Source organism: Andrographis paniculata, unplaced genomic scaffold (assembly GCF_009805555.1).
Source record: "Andrographis paniculata isolate CXL003 unplaced genomic scaffold, ASM980555v1 Contig62END, whole genome shotgun sequence".
Lineage (NCBI taxonomy): Eukaryota > Viridiplantae > Streptophyta > Magnoliopsida > Lamiales > Acanthaceae > Andrographis > Andrographis paniculata.
In genome coordinates, this window is record NW_026137598.1 from 1,539,515 (window position 1) to 1,554,107 (window position 14,593).

Consider the following 14,593-nt stretch of genomic DNA (forward strand, 5'->3'; position numbering starts at 1 on the left):
TAATAATTATTTTCATATATTTCTATTTTAGCTAAATTATAATTTTACATTTACAAATTTAAAATAATCAAAAATATTATTTTTACATATTTTTTATTTTATTTGTAAAATATATTAATTTAGTAAAACTAAAGTAAAAAAATATATATTATTAATTTATATTATTTTATTATATAAATTTGATATTAAAAATAAATAAAATAAAATAAATTTATTGAGAATTATAGTCAAATAATAAATTACTCTAATAAATATATATTACTGATTCATTCTTTTATTTTTTACACATTTTCAAAAAAATATATTTTTCAATAAACAATTTTATTTTTCTCACTATATCTAAAAATAAAAATAAATAAATATTTTTATAATAATTCAACAATTTAGAATAACTAATAAAAAAAATTCTAAAAAATTATACAATATCTTTATTGTCAATTCACATTCTCCCTCCATCCCAACTCAAACACCCTTTTCACCATCTTCGTTCTTCAAACTCCTAAGTACCATTTCCACTATTTTAGTAAAAATAATTATACATTGATTTCAAAATATCCTTAAGCTTTAACTAAATTACAAACATATTATTACACATACCATTACTTTATAAAATAAAAAATAAAAAATAAAATGACAAAAATGTCAAAACATCATACACACTTTCATTGCTTTATTTCTTAATCTACTATAAAACTTAAAAAACAAAAACAAAAAAAAAAAAAAAAAAAACTCATTTGGAGTAGGACAGAAAGAGTATATACAACTTATCAAACTATTGTTTTACCTTAACAAGTGTTTCTTTCTCACCCAAACTTCAAATTTATACTATTTGAACTCTGAGTTTTCAAAAAATACATTTTTTTTTTCTTCCAAAACAAATACAAACTAAAATTTTCCAAAACCCATAAAAAGAAACACACCCAATCTAAGCAGTTAATCAAATCCACTAATAGCTAATTGACAAACAACACATGTTACAACTAAACGATGTTGAAACACATTTCACAACTAAAATTAATAATAAATAGAAATAAACAATAGAAATAACTAAATAGAGAATATTGCACTAAAAAAGAGAAATTACCATAAATTGAAACACAAATAAAAAGATAAATATACGAGCTCCCTACGAGATTATTTTTCTAGTTTCTTTTACTATAAAATTATTATAATAATATAATTTTTGTTATACTTATCCCTCATTAAAACATTCATTTTAAGCCACACTCCCAACTTTGTTCACAATTTAAAACAGATTGAAAACAATTTTTGGGATCAAAATGTACCAATCTCTACCTGCGTATCTATCCACAAAGGGCGGGTGGGGTTTTATAAAATTCCATATCGATCATACGCCATAACAATAAGACAAACAAAATGCACTAGCGGCAGCTGTTAACCAAATCCCTCTGCATACAAAAACACAACAGCAATTATGCACTAGATGATGAGCATTGCACGTATGGATGGATGGAGCTACAAAATTCTACCAGGAAAAAATGAATCAATATTTGCCTTACCCCGGAGACTATACAGACAATGCCCCGGACCGAACCAATCTACAGTGCCATGGAGTTCCACGTATTTGTATGTATGTATGTATATATATGCATACATACCCCAGCACTCTTTAGAAACTCTATAGGAAGAGGACAGATCTATACCTTAAACAAATTGGAACTTCTGAGCATGTGTATTGTAGCTTGTTAAGAGGGTTCTTGACGAGGAGTGTTGGGATCAAAGGAGAGATTTGGATACCGTAGGACCCTACACACAGCTCAGAAGAGTATCGTCTTCAAAACTAGGAGAACGAGCATAACAAAGCACATAATGATGAGAACGGTTGCACACATAACCATGCCACCTTGTTTTTGACTTCTCTCTGCCTGCATGGAATGTTAATTATAATTTGTTTTCAAACATAAAAAACCAGGGAACAATAAAAAAAAATCAAAGTCGAGAGATTCACAAGGCTGCAGATTATATAGAGTGTCTGGACCGACCTTCTGAAGCTGTTTTAACCCCTCTTCAACTGATGCTCCGACATTTGTTATATTGTGATCTATCCTGTCAACAATAGTTCCCTGCTTGGCACCATGAATTTAGTTTTAGTTGTGGTTTGATCTATTAACTACCCAGGAATTACAAGATGGTGTCTGGTTCCTGACCTGATCGATCACTAAAACTGACAGGTCTTTCATAATTTGTGCAAGTTCATTGACTGAATCAACAACCTATTTCAAGGAAGATCGCAAAAACATGAAATTCTTGTTTCCCTGCTTTAAAAAATGAAGAAACTGAAAATTTTCATGCTCACCTGTTGAATTTCCTTCTCCCTTTCAGCAGTGAATGCCTCACTTTTCTTTAACTTGGCCATTTGATGATCGTTAAAACCCTAATGCATATATACAATACAGCCAACATTATATATACACTTATGGCAAACCATTGAGCAAATTTTAATATCTCTAGCTCTTTCAATGTGAAATAAGCAGAAAACTAGCATTGGAAACAAGATATGGGGCTGCAGTTTATGTTTATGAAATACATAAATTGAGATAATGATGGAAATCCAGGAAACGAACTCTGGAGTTATTTGATCATTATAACTGTGAATTTCAGCTATCTAAGATACACCATCTATTGTAGATCTTGTTAATGGATCCATCTAGGGATCTAAACCCTAAACAGTTCAAATAACAAACTCTGCGTATGGTCAATCCGGATTACACTAACACTAACCAACATGCCAAACACATCAGGATGTTAGAAATACCTTCTATATATCTTTATCAAAACCTCTTCTAATTACTTATGAAAACTTTAATCAGCAGAAACACTTTGTTGTATGTTAGACCTTAGGCTCACATATAGAAATATATATCATATATATATAATTGGAGAAACTTCCTCTATGATTACTTATTTATGATTTTCCTTACTTTTGCAAGGTGTTTGAACAAAAGATTTGTGATTCCATTATCACAATGTCAAGCAATCTACTACTGCGGAGATGAACTCCAGATAGGTCAACAGGATGAAGACTTCTGGTCCAGAACTGTAATATCCCGGAAACATAATTGCCAGAACTTGCCGGAGTCGGACAATCTTATTTTGGGCTTAATTTATTTTTAGCTTTTGGTTTATGAAATAAAGGAATTGGGTTAAAGTTTGGAGTAAAATTGAGTTTGAGCCATTTTGGACCCAAGTATATGGTATGTGAATGACAGATTGTACAAAGAATATATTCCATGCACAAAAGCAGAAAGATCCCATACCATGTCATCAAATTCATCGTCCTCCCTCTTAGAACTACTTCCATTTAAGTTCATCTCCAAGTCAATACCATCTGGACCCTACACAAACAGTGAAAGGATATTATGCTTCAAGCAACATGTACGTATAGTAGCAAAGACATTATCAGGCTAACAGCTGCTCAATCATTAAAGCAGGAACCCTGTGACAGCAGGAATTACTCCTGAATATAACATACAACAATATTTAAACATGATGGAACATTTTGCATTATAATAAAATACCTCTTTCTGCTGCCGCAGTCGTTTCAAATATGTAGATTGTTTCTTTCGTAGCTCCATTGAGAGGGTCTGAAGGTCAGTGGCTAGAGAACGCTGACAAAAGAAGATGCTAAGCCCAATCATTCAGACACCAGTGAATAAACGTGGCGAACTGACACTATTACTTTGAAAGATACACTCAATTCACAAACAAGAGTAGCATAAGTTGGGGCAACTTGAAATAGTTACTCATAGAGGATTTAAGGAAGATCAAGCATATCCAAAGGTCATCTTTCTTCTTTTATTTCACACTCTTTTTGTTTTTTGTTAATTAAAGAAAATAAAAACGAATATCATATTGTACCTGAACATTTTTTCTAATATTTGAATCCTCTGAGATCCCAGAAGAAGAGAATCGTTGTAATCCTCTTTCAGATTTTTTCAAAAGATCAGTTATCTGTTGCGTAAGAGCTTCTATCCGACGTTGGTCTTCTTTACCGTCCCCAAATGATGGCATTAGAGCTTTGGCATGAGCCTTCGCTAACTCAGCCATCTTTCCCCTCACACGTTGTATATTAGCTGATATTTCCTCAGATACATCCACCCAAGCTGGTGGTAGGCCTAAAGCAACTGTACCCCTACTGCAGAGAAAAAGCATTAGGACCTTAACAGGGAATCTCATTTCAAAATTGCATTAAAAATTCTACACATAGGACGGAGTGAACCTTTCATTACTAATGAATTAAAAATGATATAGACGGTAAATGAACATGAAACATCATCTGTTTTTTCTTATTTGTTTTTCATTGTCTTCCTTTCCTTTAATTTAATTAGGATTTATGTTGTCTTTTGTCTAAATTAATTGTTGGAGCATTTAGAAAGACTCCAATTTCTCTGTTTTCAGACAGATAGTGAAAAAATGATGAGATCTATATCGTAAACGTGACTTCATAGCAAAAGCTTTGAATGCATGGACGATCAATTTAGTGTAAGGTCACAAGTTGATTAAAAAAAATTTTGATCATTTATTTATTTATTGTCACAGTTAAACAAAGGGGGCATTATTGAGAAGTAAAGGAACATTAAAAGATAAATTCCACTTATCTGGTCAAATATGAGAGGATTGTGCAACAATTCCAATTGGAGAGGACTTTGCTCAAAAGTCAAACGTATATGCTTATATATTATTATATTTTTTGGGTTTGGAGGTGGGGAGGGGGAAGGGTAGATCTAGTGATTATCAGTGTCAAGGGAGGTCTTTAAAAGTTTGATTAATTAAAAGACCTTATCAGTATGTAATAATATAAAATAGTAGGCAGAATTGCTGACAGCTCTACCAAGGGAAGAAGTAGAAAGATGATATAAATAATGTGAAAGAGAATGCTTGGACTGGAGACCAAATCAACACAGGCAATCATATTCACAAATATGCCATACCATGTACAAAGAGGCATTGATACTTCTAGTTAATAAGGCAAAACTTAGCACCCAGCCATATTAAACTACAATCTACCCGTCTATGCTTCTAGTTGTAACTCATCGAGTTCTAAGTGATACTGCAAATAAATTTGTAAAAATAAAGCCAAATGATAAGTCAAATTAAAGGAAGAAAGCTAAAGAGAAGCCTAACAAATTCTGAACCTAATTCCAAGAATTGCTGGTGAAGATAGTGGTGAAAGTATGAAGAAGACACCTAAATGCTAAGAGCATGTTTGTTTGTGCTCATTCCCATTTTCAAACCATGCAATCTACAATGAAATATTGTGTACAATTACTTTCTACTCTCAAAATAAAAAAATATTGTGTACAATTAATTAAAAAAAGGCTCACATCCAAAACACAGTTTTTATTCAAAATAATGTCAAATTCAAATGAACTCAAAATACACTGAAACAGACCCTAAAGCTTTTGAATTAGGAAAAGAATCTAACTAGTAGTTGGGACTCACATTTAGTCAGCAGCATGAAATCGCAAACTCACTGTAGTTGGAACTTGGGAGTAGAAAAACCACATATTTCTAGCAACAGAATCAAAATCAATGCTTCATGTTGCGAAATATTAATGAATCTATATTGTAAAAGGCTATTCGTAAAAAACTGGGAAAAAAAGAAAAAAAAAAATGTAACCAACTAATAACGATTTGCCTTCTTCATTATTTTCGGAAAAAAATAAATAAATAAATAAAGATCAAAAAATTATAATTGACCTCCTTAAATATATATTATCTTCATGCATCGAAATTTTAGAGAAATACAAGGACTAATGGAATATGACCAACATGCAAATATACCAGAAAACATCTACACCCTAAAAATTAATATCAAACACAACACTACCCAATTTGGCAATTTCTATATGATACTATAACTATATTTTATAAAATAAAACAAAGGAAAAGAAGAATTCAAGCATGTTTAGGTATTAATTACTCTTACATTATTCATATAAATATTTAAACGAAAAGGAGACAATAGTAAGACTCTTAGGTAACGGTACCCAAACACCGAATGGACTTGCATGCATAGGCTCACAGCCCCTCAGATTTTAACATAATACATACGTACATACATACATCAATAAACATATACACACATAAGGCCATATATAACTAAGCAATTGCCTGACCATCAGCTATCCTAACCTGCAGTGAAGGCATTCCAGCAATAAAATTATTTAAACAACTATAATGTCAATTTTCACGATATAAAAGTTCACATTTAATAAGATCATGTTCATCCTGCAGTGTCAATTAGAAACTTCATAATACCATAGTCCCAATTCATCTCAAGAAAATAGTTCATTTGTATTCCTCTAGAGAAAAATTCCAACCATGACACATTTAAGTCCCTAAGGATGGAATCCAAAACATACTTGAAGTTCAACAGAAGAAGATAAAGAACAATCAAACTCATGCAATATTTTACATGTATGTGAAGAAGCAACTGCAACAAACTTTCAGGGTCTCTCCATGCATTGAAAAATGGTATAACTAATGTTTTAGTGCCACACAACTTTTTACTTGAGCTAACCAAATTCCCATATCAGCTTGGACTAGAACTGTGTCAATTGACAGAAACAAACATAACAAAACAGCACATTTCGAATCTATTTCTACGGAACATCCTTACTTGACCATTGCAGCAGAAAAGCTGCAATGCAAGCCTAAAAATGGTATTTGCGCAAAAACAGATTGTCCGATTTCTATATGAAACGCATATGCAATCCTCTGAACTGTGTCCTAAATTAAGAAAAACATAGCAGAACCCCCGAAAGTCAGTTCCACAAGCAAGCATATACCCGAAGCATCTATAAAAACTCAATCGAAGCTGAATCCACGAAATAAAAAGGTAGCATTTATTTAGATAACAGTGAAATGCCTCATCGCTTACCTTGAAGTTCCTGGATCTTCCGTGCTCAGAGGAGCGTAAGACCGATTAGGATTAAGCAAAGACGTCGTCGATAGCTCGATCACCGGGCCTCTACCCCCACCTCCTCCACCGCCGCCGGAAGGCGACGGCAACCTAACGCTCTTCAATGCATCCCTATACTTGCGATACAAAATTGTCCGGTTCCTCGTCGCCATCAATCCGAATCAACGGGAACAAACGCACAAAATTCCCCAAAGCAGACAAAAAAATAAAAATCAAATCAAATCAAATCAAATGAAGAAGCTGCCGTCAACTTCCCAAAAGATCCGGCAACGGATGGCGCGATGCGAGGGGTAATTACGAGCGGTTAAACGGGTCGATCCGAAATCCGATCTGGATCGGGTCAAGCAAATTTGGTCGCGGGATTCTCAGATGCAGCAGTACAGCACAGCAGAGGGGAGGAGGGCAAGAACGAAATAACGACGATGTATTGTATTGCGTAATCTACAAAAAAATAAATAAATAAAAATAACAGCTACAAACTCGGGCCCACTTTAACTGTTGGGCCAAATGAAAGTGGGTCTGAGGAGCTCCAATTTTAATTTTTTCACGGAAAAAAAATAATTTTGGATTCAATATAATTAAAATTTATTAATTTTTGATTCAAATATAAAAAAAAAAAAATTCATCAATTTGATTTCAATATAACCAAAATTTATCAATTTTGGTCACAATATAAAAAACTCATCAATTTTAGTCCCAATATAAACAATTTCAATCAATTTTGGTTCCATTATAAACAATTTTAATCAATTTTGGTCTCACCATTAAAAACTAACGGAAATTGCTGACGTGGAAATGACGGAAGTGACGTGGCAGTTGACCTAGAAAGTACACGGCCATGTACAATTATACACGTGTTGTTACATAGCCATGTATATTTCAGTGTATAATTATACATGGTCATGTTGCTACACGGCCATGTACAATTTTACACGGTCATATTGTTACATGTCCATGTATATTTCAGTGTATAAAATTATACATGATCATGTTGTTACACGGCCATGTATAATTCTACACGGCCGTGTACCTTTTTATTTCGATCTAAAACTTTAATTTTTTTGTCATATTTTTTAATTTTTTTTTTTTTAATTTAGAATAGTTGATATAGTTAAAATGGAAAAAAAAATCAATATTAATCATAATATATTTAAAATATATCAATTTTAGTTCAAATATAAGTATTTATCAAGTACGTTCTTTTGGAAGATTTTGTCTAAAATTCTACTATTTAGCAAAAAAAAATTCTTTTACAAACATCCAATTAATGTATTGAAATAATAAATTAATTTTTAATACTACTATAATATACAAAATAAAAAAATAGTTATGTAATTGGATGTTTGTAAGAGAAATTTTTTTATAAATAATAAAATTTTAGACAAAACCTTTCAAAAGAATATATCTTATAAATTTTTATATTTGAATTAAAATTGATAAATTTTAATTATATTATAATTACTACTGATTTTGTCTATTTTAACTATATCAACTATTTTAAATTCAAAATAATTTTTTTTTTAAAAAAATATATAACAAAAAAATAAAATTTTAAACTAAAATAGAAATGTAATGGCCGTGTACTTTTCAGGTCAACTGCCATGTTGTAACACCCCCAGTTGGCCCATATTAGAAATGCTACCGCCACATTGCATCACGAGGTCGTCACCTTCTACTTCGGGCCCCACAATACAGTGTTAAGGCTAAAAATTAACCATAAAAGCGCATTATTATATAACAAAATCTGATTTATGAATATTTACAAAACACACTCCTTAACAAGAGGTTTTTCCGATTAAAAATTTACATATAATACAATAGATGTAAGTTCACTTACTCAGCCCGTCTTTCTATATCCCGAGACGTCCCCTGTCTCGGATGTGCCATGCATACCTGAAACAAATATTTTCTTAAAAGCAGTCTAGAATTAAATTCATTTTAAGAACTAACATGAAATATGCCATATCATACCTTTTTAAAATAAAGTCTAATTCCCGTCAATCCTAAAATACGTGTCATGCCATGCCAATAGTGAAATGATGCAACAAAGATATCAAACTCGAAACAATGCACATGCACATATATATATATACATCCGCCGAAGTGAGCAACCGGAATAACCTCGACTCCATAATAATAGGCTCACTGCATCTGTCTAAGTGAGCAGCTGGAATACCCTCGGCCCCGCAATAACAAGCTCACTAGACCATCGCAATAAATAGCCGGAAAATCCTCGGCTCAAGGAAGGACCTGATAAACCTATAATAATATAACGGTCATCCGGTCACTCCCATATACCCACCATGCGACTCCCACAATCAATACATGGATAGCGGAACGTTGTCGCCATTAACCACAAGACGCCCCATAGTCTGTGATGGCGAAGATAGGACCCCCACTGACTAGCCCTATCCCGTGTAATGTAGTAGAATCCGTGCAACCTGGAATCACCCAAGGGAAACCCGGAAACTCTACTCCTCCTCGCGCGCCCTAACGGGATCGCATTTGGAGTTTGGCATATGATCCTAAACTACCGGTAGACCTCACTAGTGATCAGTCCAATGAGTGGAACAACACCAAACACGAATGGTTAGACCAAATACGTCTCAACTACAATGGGTCTAATCCCTGAATGACCGTGCGACTAAGTCACCCAGTTGTCTAACTACTATCGTCCACTATCGCCAAAGTGTTACGGTACATCAGGGTCGAATATCCTAACCCCAGATTATGCCCTCGCCTAGCACTACCGCACACAACGATTAAACGATAGATCCATAAAACATATCCGATAAACTGTGCAATATGTGTGCAACATGCCAAATAAGTGAATTTACCGAAAATGGCTGGTGAGACAGCTCACCTATCCTCCTTTTCATAAATTCACCAACGCGATCAAATACGTATATCAAATATCATAAACCGTGAAGTCTCTCACATGCATACGCACACATATATATATATATAAATATATACATGCAACAAAATGATTCACATAATATCACATTAACATATTAATCAAAATTGCATGCAACATGCATACCTAATTTCTTAAAATTAGATTTAATTCTCTACTGCTTACCTCTTATCAACACTCCAGCTTTTGCAATCTCACCCAAATCTCCTCCAATGTACTCCTATCTCATTATTTACTCAAATCAGCTGAGCTATATGTTTATTCATATGAGTTACCTGCTTATTCAAAAGCTAATTTCTATAATTAACTCGTTGGGTTTCAAACTTTTATATTTAGTAGAATACGATATTCTAACTATAAAACTCTTATATCTCCTACTATTTATATCGCTCGACTATTAAATAAAAATACTTAAAGATATGAATAAACAGACAGATGCAATACACTGCCGTTTTTAATTCGGCTCGAATCGATACGAAATTCACATAATATAATGCTAGGACTACGAATAGGCTATTAGCTAAAGAATTTAGTCGATTAAATAGCCAAATAGCCGGTTATGAATTTTTGAAGAATTTCTAATTTAATATCTTCAATATCTAAATTCATATTAAAATCCATAATTAAATTCTACGTATAACAATGAATATAATACCGAAGTCAGAATCGAAATCGAACAGCTAAACTTTTTTCTTTGTTCTTTTCTTCTTCTTCCTTCTTTCTCCTCTTTCCTTTCCGCAATGGACGTCTGCTTCTTTTTCTTCACAGGTAAAATGTGGTTTCTTATATATATAATTATATTATTATTATATATATTATTATTATTATTAACGGTATTATTATTATAAATATTATCTTCATCATCGTTAGCTTTATTATTATTATATTATTATATATATATATATATATTATATTTTATATTTATTTTTATCGATATTTATTTATTTAACAGTTTTTTTTAAACATAATTAATATATAAAATAGAAATAAAATTTATTTCAAAATATTAATTTCTTGATCCTAAAATATTATAAAAATATTTATTTGCTATAATAATATTATTTTATACACTCCAAAATCGGGGTATTACACACGTCACCTCCGTCATGTCCACGTCAACAATTTCCGTTAGTTTTTTTAAGGGTGAGACCAAAATTGATTAAAATTGTTTATAATTTGACCAAAATTGATTGAAATTATTTATATTGGAACTAAAATTGATGAGTTTATTATATTGAGACCAAAATTGATAAATTTTGATTATATTAGGACCAAAATTGATGAATTTTTATATTGGGACCAAAATTGATTTTTTCCCTAAAAATAAATTGAAAAGATCCGCTAGAAATTAAAGTTGTTCAAGTCATTTGGATTAATTTAAAAAATAAGCAAAAATCAAAAGTAAAGCTAAAGTCCAAGCCAAAAGTAGCACTTTGATTTTATATTTGAATAAATAATTATAAAAGCAGTATTTTGTAAATAATTGTTTGAATGTTGATAATATAATATTCCCCATGTCCCTTAATAAACTATCTATTTTTTTATTTTGATTCGTCTTATAACAAAGTATCTATTTCATTTTTTTTGTAACTATACTATCTACGTAACATTACAAATACCTTTACAACTTACCATATTTTACACAAATGTTATTGTCTTTATATCACATAATACTAATCGGATAGTCATTCTCGGATAAATACCAATCATTCACGTAAACAACCAATCTGAATACATCTGCACAAAAATTTATTAAAATAAATATAAATTTAAGATTGGTATATCATTATATGCCTATACTTATAGTTCAATATACCAATTAGTTGGTTAAATTATTATATATCTATACTTATAGCTCAATATACCAATTAGTTGATCTTCCCTATTCACATGACAATGCAATTCATTCAGAGGGACAATATTGTGGAATTCTCGCGAAAAATTCTCGTCAGAATCATGTGAATCTTCGATGGTTATATTATGCCGCAATATTAATTGGTAACAATGAGGTGCTAATCTGTGTATTTTATCTGCTATTATCACTTGTGCGTTATGAATGTTATAGATAGCCTCTTCTGTAAGACATGATCTGAATCGGTCTAAATTAATCCCATGAACTAAGCCTTGCATGAAAAACCTTGCAGTCAAAATTGTCATAACGAACAAATGTAAATTACGAGAATAAAAAAACATTATCTAAACTATAGATATGTAACTATGGAATGTAGTTATATTTATATATATATATATATACTTACATTACTATCAATGAACAACATCTTCAAAACTCTTATGTTAGATTTTGGATTTCACACATCCAACAATCTAATTAATCGAACTTTAATACTAATATTTTCACACTCTGGTGTTAAATTTTCCAATTCTTGAACAATTGCACATGCATCATCAAAATAATTACATATCTAATTGTAAGTTATAAATAAATGTATAATAGTATCAAATAATAAAATAATTCACGTAATCAATAGGGTCATAATTTATTACAAATTAGCACAATATGAAATGCACAGTTTTATCAAAAATAGAAAGGAAAATGAAGCCTAATGACGAATACAATAAAATACTTATGGATACACTATATTCCTGGTACAATTGGAAGGGACACCATCTCTATTCTGGATGACAATCTTTAATCCAGATGGATTTGTCACTCGTGACAATGCAACATATAACATATCATAACAAAAAACGGGATTTGGTAAATATAAACCAACACTATCAAGTGTTTGACCCTGACTCTTGTTTATTGTCATTGCAAATGCTATTTTTATTGGAAATTGTTTCTTTTAATCTGAACATATGTTTGAGTTTGAGTTGTGGTCATTATGATCCGTTGAATTAACACTTCCTCACCTACATGAGAACCACTGATGATTCGTGCCTCAAGAACTTTATCACCCAACTTTAGAATAGTAAGTCGATTTCCATTGCAAAGACCCAATGATTGATTGATATTCCTGAGAAGAATTATTAGTGCTCCTTCTTTAAGCTCCAGACAATGATTGAGGAACCCAGAAGATTTATCATATTCAACAGCTCGGGAGGATTTAAATATTGTTCTAAATTTTGAGCTTCACCCGGTGCTACAGTATCAGCACTACAATACTTTCGGATACCAGCATGAAGCATAGTTAACATTATGGAATTAATTTCATTAACATCCTCATTTTTTGGTGCTAAAATGGCTCGTTCTTTCAAATAAGCAGAATCTTTATACCTCTCGAGCAAATGGGGATATGTTTTTGTTATAAAAGAATTGATGTTATTATCTCCATCATTGAATAAAAATTTCTCTGGGATTTCAATCCAATCAGATTCCTCACCATCTTGAAATTTCAGATATTTAACTTTTCTTTCTCCTATCATATTTACCCATTCGGCAAAATGACGTATTTCATGAAGTGAGTCTCGTGAGCCATCTCGCGAAATCAATCTCATATTCATCTTCAAATGGATACTTTTGCATTGATTCCGTAACTCAGAATTATAAAGAGAAGCTCCCACAATAGCATCACGCCTTCCTTTAGTTACTACAAGCAAAATTTGCTTAAAATCTCCCTGTAATATGCATAACTTTCCTCCAAAAGGCTTATTATGACAGAAATTTTTAGAACCTTTTAATATATCTTGCAATGTCCTATTCACTGCCTCAAATACATGACGATGCATCATCGGTGCCTCATCCCATATTATCAATGAGCACTCTCGAATAAAATGTGCCAAATTGGAGTTGACATTAATGGAACAATGTGATGATTCATCCAATTCAATTGGTATGTTAAAACGTGAATGTGCAGTTCGACCCCCTAGCAGTAACAAAGCTGAAATTCCAGATGATGCAACTGATAGTACAATTTTTCTCTGTGATTGAAACTTAACAATGATGGTCTTCCACAAATATGTCTTTCCCGTTCCTCCACTTCCATTGACAAAGAAAAGCCCTTCATGTTTACCTTCATAAGCTTCAATAATTTCATTGTAAGCACGAAGTTGATCAATATTCAGTCCCGTATGCAATGAATGAAATAATTGTTCTTTATTACTTAAATTGTAATTGAGCTCTTCTCGTATCAGTCTATTTGATAGATATGCAAATGATCTACTCGATGATTGTGGCATCAGAGGAAAATCTGCAAGACTCCTACCATTTTTGCTAAGTATCAAATTCAATTTCTTGAAACCCTCAATCCTTGAGATCCATGTCATATACAAAAACGGCATTCCTCGACCCTCTTCTCAAATTATAGAGAAAATCATTAACCATTGACCTCCAATGTTGTTCCCATAAGTTAATAGGGTTGGTTAGCTTAGAAAAATTAAGCATTTACGAAAACATATTCCACAATTTCGAAGAAGAAGCCCAGCTGGAAGATTCGGACAATGCTTCATGCCATTCATTGTCATCATCCAGTAAACCACGTGTGGCGCATGCCTGCTTGAAGGTAGAATAAACAATTCCATTGAATGTCCAAAGATCTTCAAAAGATTGTGCTCACAAACAATATAGAGTAACATCCGCAAATAATATTTCTCCCTTAAACCTAGATGTGCATATGGAAGTCTCTCAATACTCCTACCCTTTTGTCTACTAACCCATTCTTTTGTATTTTGTCTCCAAACCCATTCAGAAGTGAAATTCACATAAGTTAGCCTTCGTACAGCAACATTGTCTTTGTTGGCTTCAAACCATCTATTCAACATTGTATATT

At 32.1% G+C, this 14,593-nt stretch overlaps 1 protein-coding gene across 3 annotated transcripts; it reads right to left on the bottom strand.

Moving 5' to 3' along the window:
* Positions 1–1,364: 1,364 nt before the first annotated feature.
* LOC127261310 (syntaxin-43-like) lies at positions 1,365–7,369 on the bottom strand. 3 transcript variants are annotated; one of them, XR_007840885.1, is made up of 9 exons: positions 6,905–7,369; positions 3,880–4,156; positions 3,540–3,629; positions 3,279–3,356; positions 2,318–2,395; positions 2,169–2,234; positions 2,004–2,084; positions 1,521–1,886; positions 1,365–1,409 (listed from the first exon to the last, which is right to left on the bottom strand). XR_007840885.1 is itself a non-coding variant. In XM_051289612.1 (8 exons), the coding sequence occupies exons 1-8, from the start codon at positions 7,096–7,098 to the stop codon at positions 1,779–1,781; spliced, it is 969 nt and encodes a 322-aa protein (XP_051145569.1). In that variant the 5' UTR covers positions 7,099–7,369; the 3' UTR covers positions 1,365–1,778. The 3 variants fall into 3 exon arrangements, 2 of the variants coding, with proteins under 2 accessions (XP_051145569.1, XP_051145568.1); XM_051289612.1 differs by having other exon boundaries at positions 1,365–1,886; positions 3,880–4,153; XM_051289611.1 differs by having other exon boundaries at positions 1,365–1,886.
* Between the last annotated feature and the right edge of the window lie 7,224 nt (positions 7,370–14,593).